At 40.5% G+C, this 22,909-nt stretch overlaps 1 protein-coding gene across 1 annotated transcript in view; it reads left to right on the plus strand.

Moving 5' to 3' along the window:
• Positions 1-16,670, plus strand: part of DESI2 (desumoylating isopeptidase 2) — a gene marked incomplete at its 5' end in the record, with an annotated part of 47,245 nt that extends 30,575 nt beyond the window's left edge. Inside the window, 4 exon segments of the mRNA XM_006157235.3 lie at positions 3,492-3,564; positions 7,191-7,284; positions 8,946-9,087; positions 14,009-16,670. Of these exon segments, the coding sequence (XP_006157297.2) occupies positions 3,492-3,564; positions 7,191-7,284; positions 8,946-9,087; positions 14,009-14,242 (543 nt within the window).
• Positions 16,671-22,909: the final 6,239 nt, after the last annotated feature.

The following is a 22,909-nucleotide window of genomic DNA, read 5'->3' on the forward strand; positions in this document are numbered from 1 at the left end:
CTTTCCAAAAACCTTTCCCCTGTAGGTAACCACTTTCATGAATTTCTGATTTTTTTCTCATCTATTTCTTTTTTACAAAAATAAGCAAATATGTGCATAAGACAGGGGTCTTACATAAACTTTTTTCTGCAAATAGTCAGATAGTAAGTATTTCGAGTTTATGTCTCACTTCTCAGCTCTGATACAATGATAAGAAAGCAGTCATAGATAATTTATAATTTTATAAATTATTTTAATGCACAGTACGACCAGTTTTACTCAGGACCATTGTATAGGTACAGGGACCATGAAAATGGAATGTTGCAGTGAGTGAGAGAGATTGGGCTTAACCCTGAATATAGCATGGGCAAGTGAGACTTTATGCCCAAGGAGCAGGATGGGGGTCAGCAGATGGAAAATTACTAAGCAGAAACATCAGGGACAGGGGAGATTCTGGCTAAACAAACCTAACATGATTCTTCCTGAAAACAGACCAGGGTGATCAAACAGCACATCACCTGAGGAATACTAGAGGATGAGTAACCTGATCAGATAGTGAGTGTGATCTAGTAGTGGAATTGGGAAGTTTTTGTTAAACTATAAAGCATTATCAGAGTTCCTTACTAAAACTGAATTTTACAAGGAGGTGCACAGACAGACATATCAGGAAGTTCAGGAGCCTGACTAAAATTTGGTCAAAGAAACCAAACTCGTCAGTATTATGTATACGTTATTTACAACTTAGTTTTGTTACCCTTTACCTAGATTGACCAGCTTTTAATGCTTTGGCACATTAGCTTTCTCTTACATGCTCCTACGTACACACACGCACACATATTCTTTCTCTCTCTCTCTCTCTCTCTCTCTCTCTCTCTCTCTTTCTCTCTCTCTCTCTCTCTCTCATAGAAAGAAAGTTACGGGAACTAGCAGATGGCGTAATGATTACATCACTGGACCTCCCACATGGCAAAATGTGGTTTGAGTCCCAGACCTAGCAGCTTGAAACTCACCCAGGAGCTTGTGTTTGCCTGCCCAAAGTCCTGAGATGAGAGTGGAGGAGCAAGAATTACAACCACTGTTTGAGTCCCAGACCTGGTGGCTTAAACTCATGCCAGGCACGTGTGTGTGTGTGCCCAAGATCCTGAGAGCAGAATGGAGGAGAAGGGATTGCGTTTGTGGATACATTCTAGGAACTTCAGTGGATCCTACAACCACAGATATTAACTGAACCCCAGATAGACTTTTTTTGTTTATCTGATAACCAAGACAGCTACTGAATGACTAATGGCTGGGTAGTGTATACAGCATAGTGTGCTGGACAAAAGGATGATTCACACATCCTAGGTGACCTGGACCTAGACTTCCTGAGATTTCCTTACATTACTCAGATTGGTACACAATTTAAAACTTATAAGCTGTTTATTTCTAGAATTTTCCATTTAATATTTTCAAACCATAGTTGACTACAGGTAACCGAAACTGTAGTTAACGAACGGTAGGCAACTGTACTGACCTGTATCATACACTAAATCTCTTTTTTTTTCTTAGAATTATTTATTTAATTTTAGTTATTATCTTTTAATTTAACAAGTGAGAGAGATGGAAAGTGACAAAGCAAGCCGCCAGGTCTGGGACTTGATACTTAGTCAACTACCACGCCACCTACCAGACCCAAGGTAGGTCCTGTTCCCAGATCTGTGCCTGCAACAGTGCTATGCTATTTTCATGAATATTTTGTTATTTAGATGAGAAAATCCCTTGTTCTTTTTCAATATTTTATTATTGCTTAATGTTTCTTAGTACATTTCAGGGGGAAAAAAAGCTGACTTGTTCATTTATGCTTCTTCTTCCAACAGTATATGATAATATGAACAGGTCTGAGAGAAATTGGCTTAAGGGTCTGGAGTCAAGGTTAAGACTTGAATAAACCTAAAATAATTAAAGACAAATTATCTTTTTTTAAGAATTATTTATTATGGGACCAGCAGTTAGTGTAATGGCTATGTCGCTGGACTCCCACGTAGTCGACCACGGTTCGAGTCCTGGACCCAGTGGCTTAAACTCATGCCGGGCGCGTGTGCGTGCGTGCCCAAGATCCCGAGAGGAGAATGGAGGAGAAGGGATTGTGGCGTGGCCATCCCCCCTGAGGGGTGATTTCTCACTTTCTATCTCTCTGTCTGTCTCTGTCTGGTGAGCGCACTCGCCCTATAGCAAGAAACCTCTCCAAAAAAAAAAGAAAAAAGAATGATTTATTATTATTTTAATTTACTGTAAGTCACACATACTAACCAAAGAGAGAGAGAGAGAGAGAGAAAGAAAAAAAAAGCTGCCAGGTCTTGGACTTGAACCGTGGTCAATCATGAGGGAGTCTAGTGCCTTAACCACCAGTCAGTCACCTACTGGCCCAAGACAAATTATCTTCTAACCTGGGAGAAATCTAATAGGTTTATAACACTGCTGAGCGTTACCTGCGTTTAATGAGCTGTTAACTCATTTGCCTCCATCTAGGTTTAACATCCTGTAGTCTACCCCTTTAACCCCTTTTACAGTCATTCTCTGTAATTTCATACATTATCTATGTATCCTCTGCCTGGCATTTCTTTCCATGCCCACCCCTACTGCTGCAGTCCAGTTTTTCTGTCTGAGTAAATCTCATTTGTCCTAAAGATCCTATTTCACTATTACCTTTCCTGGGAAGTTTTTCTTCATGCTAATGGTAACAAAGTTGTTCCTTTGTGGCTCCTTATTTATACTCACAGTATTATTGTTATCAAACTTTAAACTGAATCAGGACATAATGATACATGTCATAAGTATTTGTTGAAAATTAAGGATAAAATAAACATACCTTCAAAGAGCTCACTAGCAAATGTAAGGAAAAGCTTAGAAGAAAACTATGAAAGCAGACATTATACGTGTTGGGTTTTCTTTGTTTTTTTGACCTTTGACATGTGCCTCCCTGAAAAGACACAGAGAGAGAGAAAATAAGAAATCACCCCATCCCCATGCCCATCCCCAGGGGACGGCTATGCCACAGTCCCTTCTCCTTCATTCTCCTCTTGGGACTTTTGGCATGCATGCACATGCATGCAGAGTGATTTTCAAGCTACTGGATATGGGACTCAAACCAGAATTGGCCATGTTGGATCCAGCACCTGAACCACCATGCTACCTGCTGGCCCCCTGGAGAGCTTTTATATCAACCTTTTTCCACCCTGATGAGGATTTGTTTTTGCTTTACATTCTAAGCCTTAGGTAATGTACATGTACTGAAAGTGAGGCATTCACTTTAACCCAGGAAGGCATTCCAATTGGCATAGTGTGATGTAAGCAAAGGTACAAAGATAGGGCGAAGTGGGTCATTATCATAGGTGTCTCAGAGTTTAGGGGGAAATACCCAGAAATGAGATTGGGAAAACCTGTATATCCAGTGTAAGATTTGGGGAGTGCTATAATGTGGAGCTGAGTTGTAAATAAATAGGCATTCTAAATCTGTCTTATTTTTTTCTTAGTACTGGATGAATGAATACACCTCATCTATTGGAATTGGAGTTTTTCATTCAGGAATTGAAGTATATGGCAGAGGTATGTGTACACATGATCTATATATACTTTCTAAAGATTTTGTACTTCAAAGGAATTGGAAAACTATTGCTTTTTAAATCACTTCCATATGTTATTGCAGAAAAAAGAAAAATCTTCCTATATTTGTTTATACTCTGTTTTAGAAAAACATGCAAAGTAGAACGTATTTGGTAAGAAAGTACTCAAAATACAAGAGTATACATTCACTTAATTATCTTTTATTCTAAATACTATATCTTTAAAAATATTTTCCTTTTGAGAATGTTATATACCATGACAGTTTGTTTTGCTATAATACATATCTGAGTTGCTAAGAAAGCGTTCACTTTAAAAAATAGTATGATAAAAACAATTAATTTTGATTAGAAAAGAGTGCTAGTGTCAAATTTGAAATACCAATTTCCTGAGGGAATTTCAGTAGTAAATTTGTATAGACCTATAAGTGTGTATTCATGAAGTCTAAGAATATTGCTGAACAAAGCCTACCTTTGATTACATCTAGCTTTTTTGCTCAAGAATGATGGCCTTTGTTATTAACTCAGCCCTTTCCAGTCTGGTTACCTTCTGTCTCTTACGCTAGGCATATCAGAGTTGCTCAAACCAAGCAGCTGTGTTTTCAACAGCTTTTTTCTTTGTTCTAATTCCTACTCATGGTGCAAGATAATCTACTTCTGATCAGGTTGTAACTAGCAGTGGTCTGCATAAGACAGATCACACTGTCAGTTTCATCATGCTTATGATAATATATCATTTGAATCATAATAAATTCACCTTATAGCAGAAATGCCTTCATTTGCTTCAGACAGGCAGTCTGTGACTTCTTGAGTATATTATTGCAGTGTATTCAGGTTGACCCCTGAAATCTATATACCAGTTTATCTAACACGAAGACCTTTTAATTAAATGTTTCAGTATGGTGTTTATACTGTCCCTTTTTAGTACTCCACAGTAGGTACAGTTTAGCTTATTAACTGTTGACTCTAAAGATCTGTCATTTAAACTATAGATTATTTGAAAGACTGTATCTCCCAAATCCCAAGAAACAATGAGGAACTCTTTCTGAAAGTTTCGCTGATTGGAAGATTGCTGTGGGTGGGATTGTAGTCTGTGGGTTTGCCCCCTTCATTGATTTGGCTTTTGCTGCAGTTGTATGTATCCCTTTTCAACTTGAATCTGTGTGATGTCTTACAGTTTTTAAGCACCGTCAGGTTTGAACCACATGGCCATGCTATGAGGTAGAGAAGAGCATGTGGCATTTTCTTCATTTTTCAGATGTAGACACCAAGGCCCAAACCTGCTGAAAGTCATTCTGCTAATAATTAGCAGAACTAGGACTTAAACGCATGTGTATATGTGCTGGTCTATTGCTCTAGTATTGGTCTAGTTGTGGTTACCCTTCATAAAATAACTTAGTAATAGTTGGAAACATGATTCAAAATATGATGATGTAGAATGTGAGGGCAGTCTGGCTGCAGCATGTCACCCCATTGATTACCAAGGTTGATTTGGCTGATCTGGCTGACTAGGCAGTGTCCCCTTCCTCCCTCGTGGCTCCACATGCATCCCTTCCGAAGCTGCAAGCTCTCTCAAAGACTCCCCAATAGAGGAGAATCATTCTTCAGTCAAGGGTATATGAGTAGCTGTGCTCCCCCGCTAGAACCTATTTAAAAAAAAGTCTTGTAAATTTAGCAAAGCTAGGAAAGTGAATAATTGCTTCTTGACTAAAAGAATAAATGAATCCGTGACTTTTCTTACTATAACTGAGTTAAAAATCCAAATATAGGGGCCAGCAGTTAGCGTAATGGCTATGTCGCTGGACTCCCATGTAGTTGACCGCTGTTCGAGTCCCAGACCCAGTGGCCTAAAACTCACACTGGGCGTGTGTGCATGCATGCCCAGGATCCCGAGAGGAGAATGGAGCAGAAGGGATTGCGGTGTGGCCATCCCCCCTGGGGGGTGATTTCTCGCTTTCTGTCTCTCTCTGTCTTTCTGGCAAGCACACATGTCCTGTAGCAAAAACCTCTCCAAAAAAAAATCCAAATATAATGTCTCCCTGTTTACCTACATTATTTTATAAAATTCTATCACTAAAAATTAGTATTTAAAAATTGAATGCTAAACATTTTCCTCAATTACATCAGTTTTGTTACTGTTGTTTTTTCTCAAAAAGGTCTGAATTAGAAGTTTAGTATCTGAGCCAGCCAGTGGTGTAGTGGTTAAGGCAGCTAGGTCTTACATGGCTAACTGTGTGGTTAAATCCCTGGCCCCGGCAGCTTGAGAAACATTCCTGGTGCATGTTCATGTGTATCCAAAATCCAGAGAAGGCCACCCCTCCTGAGGTGCTTTCTCACTTTCTCCCTGGGCCAGCACATGTGCCCTATAACAAATTAAAAAAAAAAAAAAGTTTAGTATCTGTATTGTTCTTTCACATGCCTTGTTCTAAGACCTTTTAAAAGTTGTATTTTTTTTAATTTTATATGGGTTAATTTTAATATTTGTTTACAATTCTTTGGGTTCATTAAGACTTAGCTACTTAAATATCTACAACAGAATTTGGGGGCCAGCAGGTGGTGTGGTGGGTGTTTAAAAGCACTGGACTCCCACATGGATACCGTAGTTTGAGTCCCAGACCTGGTGGCTTACTTTCTCACTTTCCCTCTCTCTCTGATCAAACTGAAAATAATAATAGCAATAATAATAATAAATAAAGTTAAAATAATTCTTTTTTTTTTAATCTACAACAGAATTTTAATTTTTTTTCTTTATTATTTATGCATGCATAAGAGAGGGGGAGGGAGGAACACCCTTCATAGAATCTGGTCATGCTTCAGTCTCCTTCCTCCAGTCCTTCAGCTTGCAAGGATACTGGGCCAGGGATAAAGAACCATAGTGGCCATATAGCTTCCAGCATTGCAGTTCAGTATGCTACCAGCTACATCACAGAGGCCAGATAGCAGAATTGTAGCCAGAACTCTTTTTTTGTAGGCAAAAATGTCTTTTATTCTGGGTTTATATAAAAAGAGCTGAACATACATTGACAGTAGTGCAGATAGCTCTTTCCTAAGTAAAAGATTTGCTGTGGAGAGTGTGTATGTCTGTATGTGGGTAGGTTATATGTTAATTTTGCAATTTATTATTTTCTTGAATAAGGTGGGGTTGTATTTAATGTTTTGGGTTTGGTAATGTTTTACTGTAACTCAAAGATAAGCCAAGAGTCTTCACCCAAGAACCATGAAAACTCACTGTTATAAAACTGTTTCTCCAGTAAAGTATGAGTTTAAAGTTAGATCACTTTAATTTAGAAGCTGGCAAACACAGAACTGGCCCCCTACTTAGTTTTTCATGATAGAGATGTAGAGAGACTATTTACCTTTGAGTGTCAGTTACTCCTGTGCTGGTATAACCTAAGTAAACATGGCAGTCAAGGTTACCTCTAGTGTCTTCTGTACTGAAGTTTCAGGTCTTTTGTGACAACTGTTCTAATAACTACATGAAATGTTTATGAAAGCATTTTATAAATTGAAAAATATTGGTATATTATTGTCCTCATCATTTATTAAGCTAATTCAGCATTGGTCAAGTTTTAATGTGATAAATACTAAAAATCATGAGTTTTCTCTTTTCAGAATTTGCTTATGGTGGCCATCCTTACCCCTTTTCTGGAATATTTGAAATTTCCCCAGGAAATGCTTCTGAACTAGGAGAAACATTTAAATTTAAGTAAGTAGGGAGGATAATTTTTATTACACTGTCTTAGGTACCAGAGCTTGTTTTTAGGCATACAGAATTCATTCTGTAGATTAAAATCCAAGAAACTAAAATGTTTAACTTTTAGTTGCTGACACTTTAAAATTAAATTATTTAAGTCATTGTGTAAAGATGGGAGTCAGCCAAATAAAGTATCTGAAATAGCCTCTTGATTTTATTCAGGACCCCTATGTTATTCTACTTTTAAAATGGTCTGCTTTAAAAAAACTTTCCTGACTGATTCTTTCCTCCCAGTCTCCTGTTTTGGAGGAGAAGAGTCTTGTTGTAACCTACCTACACCTTTAAAAACCTCTTTATTTTTCTAATGAAAGAAACACTGTTGATAAATTTGAAATAACTAAACTAGAAATTAATTTTAGGGTATAACATGTAATGATAAACCTAAAATGTATGGATTTGAGTGTTCTCTGGAACCTTATCAGTAGTATATGACAGTGAAAATCTGAATGTTAATAATCAAATTTCCATTCCTTAATTAAGGTTTGTATTTAAAGTGATATTTAGGATATTAGTTTCAAGGAGCTTTAATGAAACTCTGGGCTTATAATAGATAACTTACCAAGTGAAAAATAGTGAAATAAGGTTATAACATTGAAATTCAGTATGGGGCTACTAAGTTCATGGTTCTCTTAGCATAGCACTGAATTATACTGATTACACACAGGAAAGCTATATAATGTCATTCTGAATTCATTCCTTCAGTCTCCCTTTTAGCAAGACTGCTTAATAAAAAAGTTTTCTAAATATTTTCAGCTTTCTTGGATACCTAACTTGTATTTGACTTAAAATTCCACTTTGTCTTGAATAATGTCTATTGCATTTCCAAAACAGTAGTTTACAGGGGGTTTTTTATGTTGTTTTTTTGTTTGTTTGTTTTTTGTGGCAAGGGAAAAAGGACCTCCCGATGGGGTGTGGTCATGTCACAATCCCTTCTCCATGTATCCATCGTATTAGGATTTGGGGCATGCACATACATGCACCCAGCATGTTTTTTTTTTTTTTTTTTTTTTTTAATCTCCAAGGCCATCATTCAGACTATGGTTGGCCATGTGGGATACAACTCCTTTAACCATTAGACAATAGTGCTGGGCCTTTTTTTTTTCCCACTCTTTTGATAATGCTTTTTTAAAAAATTCAGTCAAGAATGACAGTTTATCTCACCACAGCACAGTGGCAGAACACTTAAAAAGTTTGTTTATAAGTGAGATTATGGCCAGCCATTTGATGGCAAGTATAATTAAGCAGGAATATTTGCAACATGAATCCAGTTATCTAATAACATAATTACTAATATGATAGATGTGAAAATAACTGATGTGTTACATTTTAATATAATGACATTATTTCATAATCATTGTGCATTTATAGTTTTCAGGAGTAGTGTACTTGAGAGTTTACTACAGAAAATAGAAACTAAAATAAATGAGATTGTAAAAGTATTTTATTTACCTTTTAAGTCTTCTTATATTAACCGTTCTTTGTTATATCAATTATAATATTCCTGGAAATAAGCAAGTCTTTAGACATGTATTATAAATACCTGAAACTCACACAGGTGTGTCTTTGTTTTCATGCTTTTCTTTTTTTTTTTTTTTTTTTCTTTTTTCTTTAAGAGAAGCTGTTGTTTTAGGGAGCACTGACTTCCTAGAAGATGATATAGAAAAAATTGTAGAAGAACTGGGAAAAGAATACAAAGGCAATGCCTATCATTTGATGCATAAAAACTGCAATCACTTTTCTTCAGCTTTATCAGAGGTGAGTTATATTTTGCCCTACAGGTTATTCAGATAACATTTACTAGTATACTTACTGTCGCATTGTATTCAGTCTATTCAATCTTGACTCTTTTTTTCCCTTGATTATTTGTGTTGTATAAGATGTGATATTATATTTCTCTTTCATATGAATGACCTTTCCAGAATTGGTCATTTTAGAGTCACCACAATTTTAAATAATTCTGTTCATTACTTTGCAGAGGGGAGAGAGCGGGTACAGATATTGTCTCTTCTTAATCTAATTCAGTTTATTACAGCCTAAATTCTTGCTTATTTCCAGGAATATTATGATTGATACAACAAATAAATAAATAAATGCCCAAGAGACTATTTAAGCCACTAGAATTTCTCTTTCACCAAACTTTAGTTGCCAACCTGAATTTTTTCCTAGCGCTTATTAATAATTTATCTCTTCTGTTTTAAAATTTTATTCTGCTAACATAACAAATAGGCACTTGCCTCTTAATTCTTAGATCTCAAGCAGAAGATCAAAACTAGATCAAAATTAAAGAACCATTAAAGAAAGAATAGAAGGAAGAAATCAAAAGATCGTAAAAATAAGGTATAGAAAATTAAATCGCACTTGGAACACCTTCTCAGCTTTCTTTTAGCAGATGGTTGCAGCATCAAGGAATCAAAGAAATTGTGAAAGGTGTGAAAGAAAATGAGCTGTTGACGGGACCACCAGTTAGCATAATGGCTATGTCACTGGACTCCCACATAGTCAACTGTGGTTCAAGTCCTGGACCCGGTGGCTTAAACTCACGCCGGGTGTGTGTGCGTGTGTGCCCAAAATCCCGAGAGGAGAATGGAGGAGAAGGATTGCGGTGTGGCCATCCCCTCTGGGGGGTGATTTCTCACTTTCTATCTCTCTGTCTGTCTCTGTCTGTCTGGAGAGTGCACGCGCCCTACAGCAAAAAAAAAACTCTCCAAAAAAAAAAAAAGAAAGAAAGAAAATGAGCTGTTGTTTCAGTTATCTCTGCAGAAATGCTTAGGTACCCAGCCTCCTTTTACTTCCCTCAGGGCTCCTACACATTACTTTCAAACAGGACTATAGTGGTCTAACCCAGCTACTGAAGGTGTATTTAACACACCAACAGCATCAGTACCACCTAGGAATTTGAGAGACAAGCATTGGTTCTGCCCCACCACAGATGGACTGCAATCAGAATCCTTACTTTAGCAAGATTCCCAGGTGATTTACAACACAAAAGTTTGAGAAACACCCTAGTCTAGTGGAGGCATAGATACCATAGCAGTGACCTAGTCAATTTTGGGAGGAGGGGTTCTGAGCAGGCTTGACCCTAGACATTATATTCACAGGGAATATAGTCAAAGATCCTTAGAATTTTTAAATTTACAGAGATAAGGGACCAGCAGTTAGCATAATGGCTATGTTGCTGGACTCCCGTGTAGTTGAGCGCGGTTTGCGTCCTGGACCCAGTGGCTTAAAACTCAAGCTGGGCACATGTGCGGGTGTGCCCAAGATCCTGAGAGGAGAATGAGGAACAATCAATGGAGGTGCGGCCATCCCCCCTGGGGGGTGATTTCTCACTTTCTGTCTCTCTCTATCTGGCGCACCCTATAGCAAAAAAAACACCTCTCCCCCCAAAAAAAAAAAAATTTACAGAGATAGTTTGTTATAGTCTAATCAGCGAAAAATAAGAGGACATCCAGACATAGCCAAATTTATTAAAATTTATTGATTAAGCCAAAGGCACATGGGGGACTCATGTCTCTCAAAACCCCACATCCCCAAGTGAAAGGAGAAGGATGCTTATAAAGGCAAAGATCACAAGTTTTTCTGGGTCAACATGGCAATCACAAGAACAAAGAGTGGTAGGTTTGAAAGGGTAGGGGGTAGGCCTTTACAGTGTAAAAGCCATTACAGAAGCAGAACAAACAGAACAGGCTAATCATCCCTAAGGGTATGTTCCTCCTTGCCTAAACACAGGAGCATCTTACTGGTCTCCACTGCTCAGGGCAAAGTCTGAGGACTAGAGCTTCTATCTTAAGGCTACTAGGAGGAGTGGGGTTTTAAGGGCAAAAGGAATGTTAATCATTTTAGGGAAAAGGAGAAGGCAAGATTCTAGTCATAGGAATTTAACAGTTTATAATGGAGGCCCTCCTCCAAGATGGAGTCTTGCCTGCTTCAGTTCACAGCATCTAATCTAGTCTCCTTGTTTTACTGGCCAAAAAACTGGCCCTAATTAGAAAATGATTATCAAAGATGGCTATGGAAAACTTTGTTTAGGCCCTGACAGTTTCTTAAGTTTTTTGTTTTGTTTTGTTTTGTTTTTCCCCTAAGTTTTTGCCTCAGGGCTTGTGCTTTGACTGGAGAGAGAAAAAGAGAGGGAAAGTAAGAAATCACAAACACACACACCCCCAGGAAGATGACCACAACGCAGCCCCTTCTCCTCCATTCTCCTCTTGAGATTTTGGGCATGAACACATACCCAGTGTAATTCTCAAGCCACCAGGTCCAATACTCAAACTATTGTCAGCCATTTGAGAATTTAGCACCTTAACCACCACAACACCTGCTAGCCCCATGTTTTAATCTTTCAACAGTTAGTTTGAATCCGAATCTAAACAAGCCCACATAGAAAAGGCAGGAGAGGGGCCAGCCAGTGGTGTTGTGGTTAAGGCAGCTAGATCCCATATAGCCAACTCACCAGTTCAAGTCCTGGATCCAGTGGCTTGAAAAACATTGCAGACACGTGTGCCTGAAATCCTAACAGGAGAAAGGAAGAGATAGTCACTCCCTTTGGGGGAGATTTTTTACTTTCTCTTTCTGCAAAGGCATACATTTTGTGGCAAAAAACCTTCTAAAAAAAGAAAAGTTAGATAGGTGTTTGATTCTTTGGCTTTACTTAATAGTTTCCAAGAAATGAGTTGGGGATCAACCAGGGGCATGGTGGTTAAGGTGGCTGGATCCCACATGACTGATTTCCACAGTTCAAGTCCCCAGACCTGTAGCTTGAGAAACACACCAGAATCTTAGGTGTATGTGCCCAAAATCCTGAAAGGAGAATGGAGAAGGGATTGCGACATGAGCATCCCCTATGGGAGAGCACTTTCTCAATTGACCCCCTTCTCCCATCTCTCTCTGGCAAGCACATGTATGCTCTTGCAAATTAAAAAAAGAAAAAAGAAAAAAAGTTGGTTCCTGTGCACAAAAGAATTAACATTGCAGACCTGAGACTGCTGTCCTTCAGACCTGCCTACAGATGAGGCCAGCAGGTGCATGGTGGTTAAGGTGCTAGACTCCCACATGGCCAACCAGTTTGAGTCCTGGACCTTGCAGCTTGCTTTCTCACACTCACTGTCTGTCTCTCTCTGGTGAACATGTGTGCCCTTTTACAAATTAAAAAATAATAATAAATAATTCTTTAAAAATAAACCTGCCCACAGAGTTGGCCCTACAGTAGCATATGAAAACCCGAACGTTAGGAGGGTTTGCACCATTCCTAGACCAATTAAAGTGGCTCATTTGTTTGTATAAATCATTTTGTTTATGGTAAATGCCTGTTTTTCCTCTGGCAGTCTGAAATTTTGTTACATGCTGGACAGAGGGTTCCAAGTGGCCAGTCCCCAACAAAAATATTTGGGCATGTAGTCTAATGAACTTTTCTGGTAGATATTTCATATCTATTGTTGCAATTCATCCTTGGGGAACTAAATGTGTCCTATGCGATTCTACTGCGAGAGATCCCTTAGTGCTTGTACATTGGCCCAGCCATGGTGGTTCAGGCGTAATGCCCTTGTCCATGCTGCTGCAGCCAAGTGAGAGATAAAAGGATGGGTTCCCTGTCATTTTGTGCTTACCAGGCACATGCCTGTAATCTTGCCTAGCCGAGAGGCTGGAGGAGGGGGGAGATTACAGTGTGAGACAGTGTTCAGGACACCTTTCTCTCTATCTTCTTTACCCGACCCCCAACCCCAGTTCCCACCATGAGTAAAAGAAAAACAAACCTGGGGCAGTCTTGGAAACCCTACCCCAACTCTGAAATATGATATGGCTCCTCCATATCACATGATCATAATTTTCTGCATAATTGGAGACAGAAACACCAGGGTGACAACAGAGCATGGACTCAGTTCCTACAGAAAGGAAAGAGGCTACTAAGTCAGTAAAAGAGACCCAGTTCTTACTGTAGCAGTTAGTTGGGAGGGATCTTAGGAGACATGAGGACAAATGGGAAGTGAAAAGTGATACAACAGGTCATTGGCTGGGAGCGGTTCCTCCAGACACCCTTTTTCTGCCTTATTAGCCTTCATACCAAAGCTCAACCAGGCTACCAGATCTCATTTTGATAATAGCCCCATTTGCACAAAAGGATCATGGAGCCAGGTCTTCATTTGGAGAGACATTCTTTCATATTCGGTGTGAGCTCCTTGAAACAAGTGGGTCAGGACAAAAGGGGGGTAAAATGCAGGACAAGAAAAATGGAGTAATAGAGACCAGAAAATAGAAAAGCGTCTGTGGAAAAGGAGAATTACAGTAAGGAACTATCCAAGATTGACTGTGCCAAGGGCCCAGATGTTCTATTACTCTGAATACCACCCTGTATTAACTAGCCTCTTCTGCATTGTTCAAAATACTTTTTTATGTGTCTCAAAGCAGATGCAAAGATCAAAAAAAGAAAGCCAAGTGGAATTAGCTTGATTTTGCAGATACGAAAAGCAGGCAGCTTGACAAGGATCTTCAGGAAAGAAGGAAGGAAAGAAGGAATGTAGCTATGACATGAGGGACCCCAGGCTTCCAAGCTAAGGTGCTGCTTGGTAGCTCTGAGCAGGCTTTTCTGTATAGTCACCTCTCTCCTCCCTCCTCCACCTTTTGGCAGTTAACCAGATAACTGCAACCTCTCTTGCCTAATGCAGAACTTTCTCCTCTGTAGATTCTATGTGGGAAAGAGATTCCTCGCTGGATCAATCGACTTGCCTACTTCAGCTCCTGCATCCCCTTTCTACAGAGTTGCCTCCCAAAGGAGTGGCTCACTCCTGCAGCCCTGCAGTCTAGTGTCAGCCAGGAGCTCCAGGAGGAGCTAGAGGAAGCAGAGGACGCTGCTGCATCAGCTTCCATGGCCAGCACTGCAGCAGGCTCCAGACCCAGCCGTCACACTAAGCTATAAATGTCTCCAAAGTCACACATTCAGAACTGTCTCTGGCAGTTGAATATCACTAGAGAAAAGTAAACAGTAAGCGTCCTTTGGACATTTTGTATGCAACAATGGCTCTCCCCCAAATCCCAGTTTTACAGCTCAGGATTATATTTGTAATCAAAAAAAAAAAAAAGTCACTTGGCACAGGAGGGAGAACTTTGTATGAATCTGCCCTCTGTTTTTCGTTCGTTTTTTTTTTTTTTTAAACCCACCTGTAAATCTGGATTTACTTCTGTTTTATACAAGCTCTGTTAAGTTATGTTTACAGTATTTTGTATCGCTGTTTACAAATCTTGCATGGACTCCTGCCACCTTGAAAGAAGAAACTCTTCATGTCTTCAAACTTAGGCAGGTAATCTTTGTACACTTCTGACAATTGCCAGAGCTAGGGCATAAATAATAGGCACACAAAAAGTTACAATCACCATCACCTGCTTAAGAATTATCTTTCAGATTTCTGTTTTTTCGCTGATGTTGGCACCAGGATGCAGAGACCCAAACTGGTTTGAGGTAAAGGAGCACACACAGCCCTGAGGGCTGGAGACCCTGGGTCTCCTTCCTCATCACACTCCCTCCCACTTAATAGCACATCTCCCAGGGTGCCCCGAGAATGGTTGATTTCATCCCAAGTATCCGTCCAACTAAGCAGGATGGCACATTCTGTGTCTTTCTGGCTTTGATGCCTCTGATTCTCTAGTTAGAATGTTTTTTCATTGATACATTCTTATTAGTAACTGACAGTGTTTTTGCACATGTATTGGGAGAGGGGCTTTGTTTATATTTTACTACATACTGATTTTCCCCCTGCATAGGATTTTATTGACGGGGTATGAATAGCCTGAGTGTAACCTTCTGAGTCGCAGTATGAGTTGACATTCAGCTGCTTTTAACTATTCAGGCTACCTTTTATACTAGACCTTAAAAACTAGAGTCTAAAGTAACATACCCCAAAAGGTAATTATTTGATTTTTTCATACTTTTTATGTACCATATCAAAAAGAAGTATGTCACTGTTTGTTTGTTATGGGAGTAGTTTCACCTCATACTAGGATGTCTAGTTTCATTGACCTCTCATTGAAAAATCATATTTGTATGTCTTAAAATTCATATTTTTATGTTCTCCCAGTGCATGTCTATTACATAACATACTCTAGGAATCAAATTGTCACCACAGATAAATCCTCATTAGTAAATCTGTCTGTTCAGGTCTACTCCCAGTTTGACCCTTAGATGTAAGAACCAAGTTATTACATGTCAAATTCAATTTTTCTGCCTTAAGAATGAATGTCCTACATAAAATATTGGATGCAGTGTATAAATTTTCCAAGGCAGTGACTTCAGCTTTATATACATTGTTAGTGTTACCATAATTTACATTTAAACTTTTAGATCGGATTGTTTGCTGTTGCTGTGTGTGAAGACCAGTATCTTTCAGTAAACTACATTTTTAACTTTTCCATAAGCTGATTTTGACTCATTTTATCAACTTAAACACACCCTGTGCATAGGGGAAATAAACCTTGGGTTATAAGCGATAGCCTGAGGAATGTTAAGCCACTTAACCTAATTTATGCTTTTGACTGTTCTGTTTCCTGAGAGGAAAGCCTTTACAAATCACTCTCAGTTCTTTAGGGGGCAGAGCACTTGTTTTAAGAGGCATGAAAAAAAGAAGAAAGAAAATAGGACCTTTATGGACTGTTGGCTTGGTTCAGGGCTAAAAGGAGATTTGGAACAAAACACTATGGCCCTAGCAGTGAGTTGTTTACTAAAAAAAAAAAGAAGAAGAAGAAGATTCCCGTCACCAAAACCCAGGTTAGTAGAAAATGTTTGATGCAAGTTCCTTGGGATTTTAAAATAACATAGATTACAGTTTTCTCTAATCCATTGACCTGCACATGGTTTAAACCTGGGCTGCTGATACCAAGGAGTAACCAGTAGTTAGACACATCTCGTGAATACCCAAGAACATCCTGTCTGCTCATGCAGAATCCAGCAACTCCACACACACATGGTTTTACTGTTATTTTGTTGGATTTACTTTCATCTGCAGCATTTGGAGTTTAAAATGTGTAAAGGGTCCTAGTAGAAATCAGCAGTAGCCTAAGGCTAATTATAATAACAGCAGATAAAATTCTGGACATAAGATTCCTTGCAATCTAATTATGCCTAGGGTTGAAAAATAAGCAATTGTCTTATTTTAGAAAACCTTATTCAAGTCAGGTCCCTCTCTACAATTCAAAATTGAGACTGGATTTAATTAGCTAGCATTTAACCAACTTTCCTTACCCTCAGAGGAAAAGAATCATTTTCTCAACCTGATTTCTATTAAGAAAAATCCCGTACCAAAAATGTGGTCATTACATTCATGTGGTACAATGGAGTCAGATACTCTCTTTGTTGTAACCAGGCAAAACATATTTCTTCTGGTTTGTTAGATAGTAACACCACGTTAGGGGGTCAGAAGCTTCTGGTTTCCACTGTTTGTTTTAGGTACTCTTGGGTTTTGTTTTGTTTTGTTTTGTTTTTTGTTTTGTTTTGTTTTGTTTTGTTTTGTTTTAGAAGGGGGCATCAGCTTTGGACAGTGACCTGTGGGGTTGTAGACAGGTGTGGTATGATCTCGGAGAGCCTCCACTTGATGCCTGAACTCCAGCCAACTGTTGCTCTGACCCACAGCAATAGCGCAAGTTACCCATCACCAGCACTTGTACAGAGCAGGGAATTCTGGTTTGAGTCACTCGATAGCATTGTGTCTGAGAGGAGCTTGACCACCACAGACAGCTGCAGGACTCTATCCATGGCTTCTTTCCATCACAAAACGGGTAGAAAACACATTCACTGCTTCAGGGTTCTAATCTGCGTGTCTCCTTATGGCTCCATTTCTGTAAGATTTTCTGTACTTTTGATACATGCTGTGTTTTCTTTAAACAATTACATTTGAAAGACTTGAGTTTTGTTCAGCAAGCTGGCCATACTGCCATTGTATCCCCTTTTCAGTACAGTTTTAGAGTGCAGCGCAGTTATTAGACCTTCATTGTCTGCTCAGTCGATACACATACATCTTCACTGTTTGAAAGATGTTACAGCTGTCAAAGTCTTCATGGACTCCGAAGAGAATTTCTTGTGAAGTTGAATGCAAGTGTGCTGTCATTCATAGTGTTTATATAAAATACCAGGAATCTTCACTTTTGCTACCTTGATATAGCATTGGGCTATCATGTTACAACATTGAAATACATTGATTTATTAAAAAAATACTTTTATAAGAAATGTCTTATAGTGCTTTCTGACCTTCAGGAGACTACAACTGTTGTATATTTGTGTTTGGGGTGGGAAATGAGAGGTTATGTTTAAAACCCAAGAGTCTCAGACTGGCCCCATAGCCTGCTAGGTAAGGGAGCTGGATCCTATATGGCCAGCCATGGTTTGTATCCCTGCCCCAGCAGTTGGAAATGCAACCTGGACACATGTGCCCATGTGCCCCAAATCCCAACAGAGTAAAGAAATGGAGAAGGGATTGTAGCACAACCACACTCCAGTGATGGACACTTTGTCCCACTCTGTCTCCAACAAGTATACATGCTCTCTGGCAACATAAAAAAGAAAAAAAGAGTCCCATCTACTCTGTGGGATAATAGCCAGCCCCTTTCCACCTTGTCTTCCTCATGTACATTTACTCACATGTATTTCTATTGCACTCAGGTTTGTGAGCCAGCACCTTAAGTGTCAAAGAGATCATAGCCACACCTGCTCATAGGTGGCAGGTGCCAGATCTAGCTTCTGGAGAATGAGGCAGGGCAGGGCAGGGCAGACCTGAAGGGACTCCCCCGGAAGTATGAGAGCGACCTGCAGAAACAGCGTACACGTGCACACATGGTGCACTCTCTCCCCCATCTTGAAGCAGCAAGCCAGCAGGACCCTGGGTGGCTAGGCACCTCCATCCTGTTTGCCTTCTCTCCACAGGCCTTTTTGCACCAAGCTAATAATTCCATCCACCAATTCAAGCACTTCCCTTGAATTAAGTATTAATAATAGCAGTGTTTTGTGGTTGTCAATGCCTGTCCACCTCTGCTAAGTACAAATAATCTACAACTCATTTTTTCTGAAGGGGAACTCCCCCCAACCACTAACACACACACACATAGTGCTATACGTGCCTAGTAGGCTGTAATTCGGAGTTTACAGTCAGATCTGATAAGCAACTGCAGGGTTTTATCTGCAGAGAGAATGTTAAGTATACAGAACAGTGGTTTTTCTTTTCCCATCATTTGCTCCCAAAGTTCTTACTGCCTAAGTGGCCTTACTCTAACTTTGCAGAAGTCTGTGCTAATAAAGATTAACCACTTCTTACTAAATTTTCCAAGAGGTAATTTAGTGGCAAGCAGCTACTTATTTCCTTGTGGATTCTAAACCCAGAGAACTCAGCCCTTCCATCCCTTCTCCAAGAGGAAAACCTTCCCAAAGAGGACCACACTTTGCTTCTCCATAGGAAATGTGAATGCCAGCTCCAGAGAAAAGCTAGAGAATGTTGAGAAGAGCCTCCTCTCGACCTGATCAGAAGTCAGTCATTTTCCAGAGACTAGATGGGCCCACTTGTTCTCTGCAGCCCTTCCCTGACTGGGAAAGTTTCAGGATCCCAAACAAGAACGTACCATTCCTAAGCTGTTGAGAACAGAAATAGAGCTGCCGTCCTTGAGCTCCTTCCCGATGCCTGGCCCTCTCCTTTAGTTCAATTGTCTGGTTCTACTGAATACTCCTAGTCACCTAGTGGGCTTTGTGGTTAGGGAAAGCATTGCCCCAAACTCCCAGATGATCCGTGGGCTTGAGTATTTGGTACCTTCTGAAATCCCAGCTACACAATGGACTGTCCCTACTGCGTTGTGAACAGATGGACTCAGGAGCAGTTGCCGAAGCTGCTAAGCCATACTCCTCAAGGTGGAGTAAGTGAGGCTGCTGTACTCTGCCATGGAAGAAGAATTCACATTTAGGGGGAGCCAGGAACAAATAGGAAAAGCAATTTGGCCTATCTAGGACCTTCCATTTGCATGGCCAGTGAATATCCACTCGAATCAGATTTGGGGTCTTCAGATTACAAAAGCAGAACAAGGTCTAAGGCAGCCAGGGCTACCAGACTTGGGCCTAAAGAAATAAAACACTTTTCTCTCTGCTGGGATCCATGAACGGAAGCCACAAAACACCAGTGTCCCCACAAATACAAAAAGGTTGTCACCTTCAATCTGGAGAGTGGTTTTTCAGGTCAAGACGAAAGGAAAATCCTTGCTGTGCACTTGGGCCTGTACTGGGTACTGACATGCCTTACTTCTTAAGACAGCCTATGACATTACTGCAAAAGCTTTACAAAAGACAGTTGAAAGGTCATTTGTCCAAGACCACAGAAGGCATAGGAAAAGCCTGCTTTATACCTCTCAAGTTCTAAAGCTTCTACTCTTTCCAAAGAGAACTTTTCTAAAATGGAGATTTTAAGAGATTTTTGCTTTAGGGCACATGCTTTCAACAGAGAGACAGAAAGCAAGAAGTCACCCCCCTACTCCAGGGAGATGGCCACACTGCAATCCATTCTCTTGGGATCTGGGGCAAGCTTGCGCATGTGTCCAGAGCCGGTTTGCAGCTGCTGGGTCCAGGACTCTGTGGTTGACCATGTGGGAGTCCAGTACCTTAACCACTGTACTACCTGCTGGCCCTATAAAATAGAGACTGCTTTTCTAATGGAGACTCTGGCCCACCCAGACCTACTGAATCAGTATCACCAGTTTAGCAAGATTCCCAGGTGATGCAAGTATACTGAAAAGTATTGCTCTATTCCATAGACTTAATTCTGTATGGCTCAAGCCTTCTCTACCCATAGAAATGGGGTTTTCCTGGATGAGGTAACTGTCAGGCAGTCTCCATGTGAATGGGTAGTCAACTCCCCTCCAAACATCAGTAGAGGTATGGTAGAATTTTCTAAATTGTTACTGAGTTGGACTCAACCCATATAAATGATTCAGTACCCACTCCAATAAACATGAAGCATGAACTTGAACTCTAGGGTTGCTGCAGGGAGTAGTTACCTAGAAGCCCATGATCTATGAACTAAGGATTCTGAACTGTTGTTTCAGTGATACCCATCTTCCTGTGAGAGGCCACCAGGGGCTACAGCCACAGGGGTCATCCTTTTGACCTCGACTGTCACCAAAAGCCCAAGTCTCCCAGGTCATCTATCCCCACACCTTCATCCCCACCACTCTATATGCCCTCCTCTGGCCAGCACCCCTGTTCATCCTACTGTCCCCCTTTTCAGTGTGCCCTCTGGAACTATCAGTCTGTGACCAGCAAATATCCCAACAGACTCCACTTTCCCTAATTTTTATTTACCTCTGCTCCATCTGAAATCTGGCCGTCCCTTGAGAGGCTCCCTCTCTCGGCATATGTGCCCTCAGTCTCCATTGCAGTCATTTCTTTCCTTCAAAACCTTCAGCTCCTGGGCCAGCAGATGGCAGGGCAGTTATGTCACTGGACTCCTACATGGCCGACCACAGTTTGAGTCGCAGACCCAGTGGCTTGAAGCTTACACCAGACGTGTGTATGTGCCCAAAATACCAAGAGGAGAATGAAGGAGAGGGAGTTACGGTGTGGCCATCCCTCTGGGGGGTAATTTCTCACTTTCCCTCTCACTGTCTGTCTCTCTTGCTCACTCTCCAGTGAGCACACACACCCTTAAGCAAAAACCTTGAAAAAAAAAAAAAAAAACGCTTCCAACTGCACGAAAACCTGTGATATCCAGTTCTACCAGCTGCTCGCCCCCCATCACTATCATCTGCTGCTCTTCCTCTTTGACCTTTTCCTGTCATCATTTTCAATGACTTCTCATTCCTGCAGATGGCCCTTTCAGTACCCTAGCCCAGTGTTTCTCAACTGGACTTTCTTGCCATTTATGGTAGATCTATTTTCTGTGTGTGATGAGATGCCTCTCTACACCTTGCCCACTAATTACTGGCATCATAGCTCCCCCAGCCTGCAATCATTGCAACATCAAATGTCCCCATGCCACCATACATTTCACCCCCAGAGTAGGCAGCCAGGTACCTGCGAGCCACTATCGTCTCCATCTCATCCCCCTCACTTTAGCCATGCATTGACATCTTACAATGTTATCACTAGTAATATTCCAAACTACTTCTCAAAATTTCAGTCATCTCTGACCTCTAACTCTCCAACTCACCCTAGTACCCTACACTGCAACAAATCTTTAACCTTGGGACCAGCAGTTGGTGTAATGACTATGTTGCTGGACTCCCATGTAGTTGACCACTGTTCGAGTCCCAGACCCGGTGGCTTAAACTCACGCTGGGCGTGTGTGCATGCGTGCCCAAGATCCTGAGAGGAGAATGGAGGAGAAGGGATTGCGGTGTGGCCATCCCCAATGGGGGGTGATTTTTTGCTTTCTGTCTCTCTGCCTTTCTAGCAAACGCATGCACCCTATAGCAAAAACCTCAACAACAACAACAAAAAAAACTTTAACCTCAACAAGATACTAAATCCATTAAATCCAGCGCTTGCTTTTCTAATATTACTTCGTTTATCTTCTCAGCCTGAATTCTGTGGTCAATAATTAGTTCCCTTCTAAGCATCCTCCACCTCTGTGTTCCTTTCTCTACTAGACTGGCCTGGCAAACCCTGTCTTGTTGAAACCTAGACCTCTCTGTGTCTGAGCCCTATGAGCCAGAAGGCACTGGAGAAAAAGTAAAAGCCCACATCTCTTCTGACTGGTTTAATTTTTTTTTTTTTTTAATTTGCCAGAGGACATGTGTGCTCACAAGAGGAAAGGGGAGGAAGCACTCACATGGAACGTGGAGCATGGTCACATTGCAATTTCTTCTCCATTTCTCTCTCCTGCTGAGATTTGGGGCATACCAAGTGTGTTTGTAAAGCCACTGGATCAAGGATTCAAACTGTACTGTCAGCCATGATGGATCTGACTCCTTAACCCACTAGCCAATCAGGCCAGCCCCTGACTGGCTTCATTGAATGTTCCTGTACCCAGACCTCAAATGAGGACTCAGTACCATACTATACCATGGATTACTGCAGTCCCCTTGGGAGTCTGCTTTCCTACTCTTGGTGGGTGATGGTTTAAACCTTCTGTCTCTTCAAATTTCTCACATTTCAGTTGAGAACCTCACTTTATGTTTCAATGAAAATATGAACAATTTAGGCAGTTGATCTCCGATCTCCCAGTCTACACATTCACCTGAAATTGTCCCCAGAATCACTGCCCCTGTTACCATAGAAGGTTCCTACTGCTGTCAAAGGTCAACCCCTCCCTCATCATTGGATAATTCCTCTCTCACCTCTTCAGAACTTAGCTCCAGCAAGATTCCTTCTCTCCCTTGCAACATCAGTTTCCCTTTCTCCACTGTTTATTCCTCTTAGCATGAAACATGTTCTATGGTTTCTCATCTAAACACAAAACCAACAAACCCTCCCTCAACTCCCTTCAGTATAGCCATACATTTCTCTGTTTCTCTCCACAACAGAAGTTCTTGCTACTATCATGCCCCGTTCACTATTTCTAGAATTATTTAATTTTATTTTTAATTTGCTATAAGGCACGTGTGCTCACCAGAGAGAGACAGGGAG

The sequence above is a fragment of the Tupaia chinensis genome, unplaced genomic scaffold (genome assembly GCF_000334495.1).
Source record: "Tupaia chinensis unplaced genomic scaffold, TupChi_1.0 Scaffold000532_1, whole genome shotgun sequence".
In the NCBI taxonomy this organism is placed as follows: domain Eukaryota; kingdom Metazoa; phylum Chordata; class Mammalia; order Scandentia; family Tupaiidae; genus Tupaia; species Tupaia belangeri.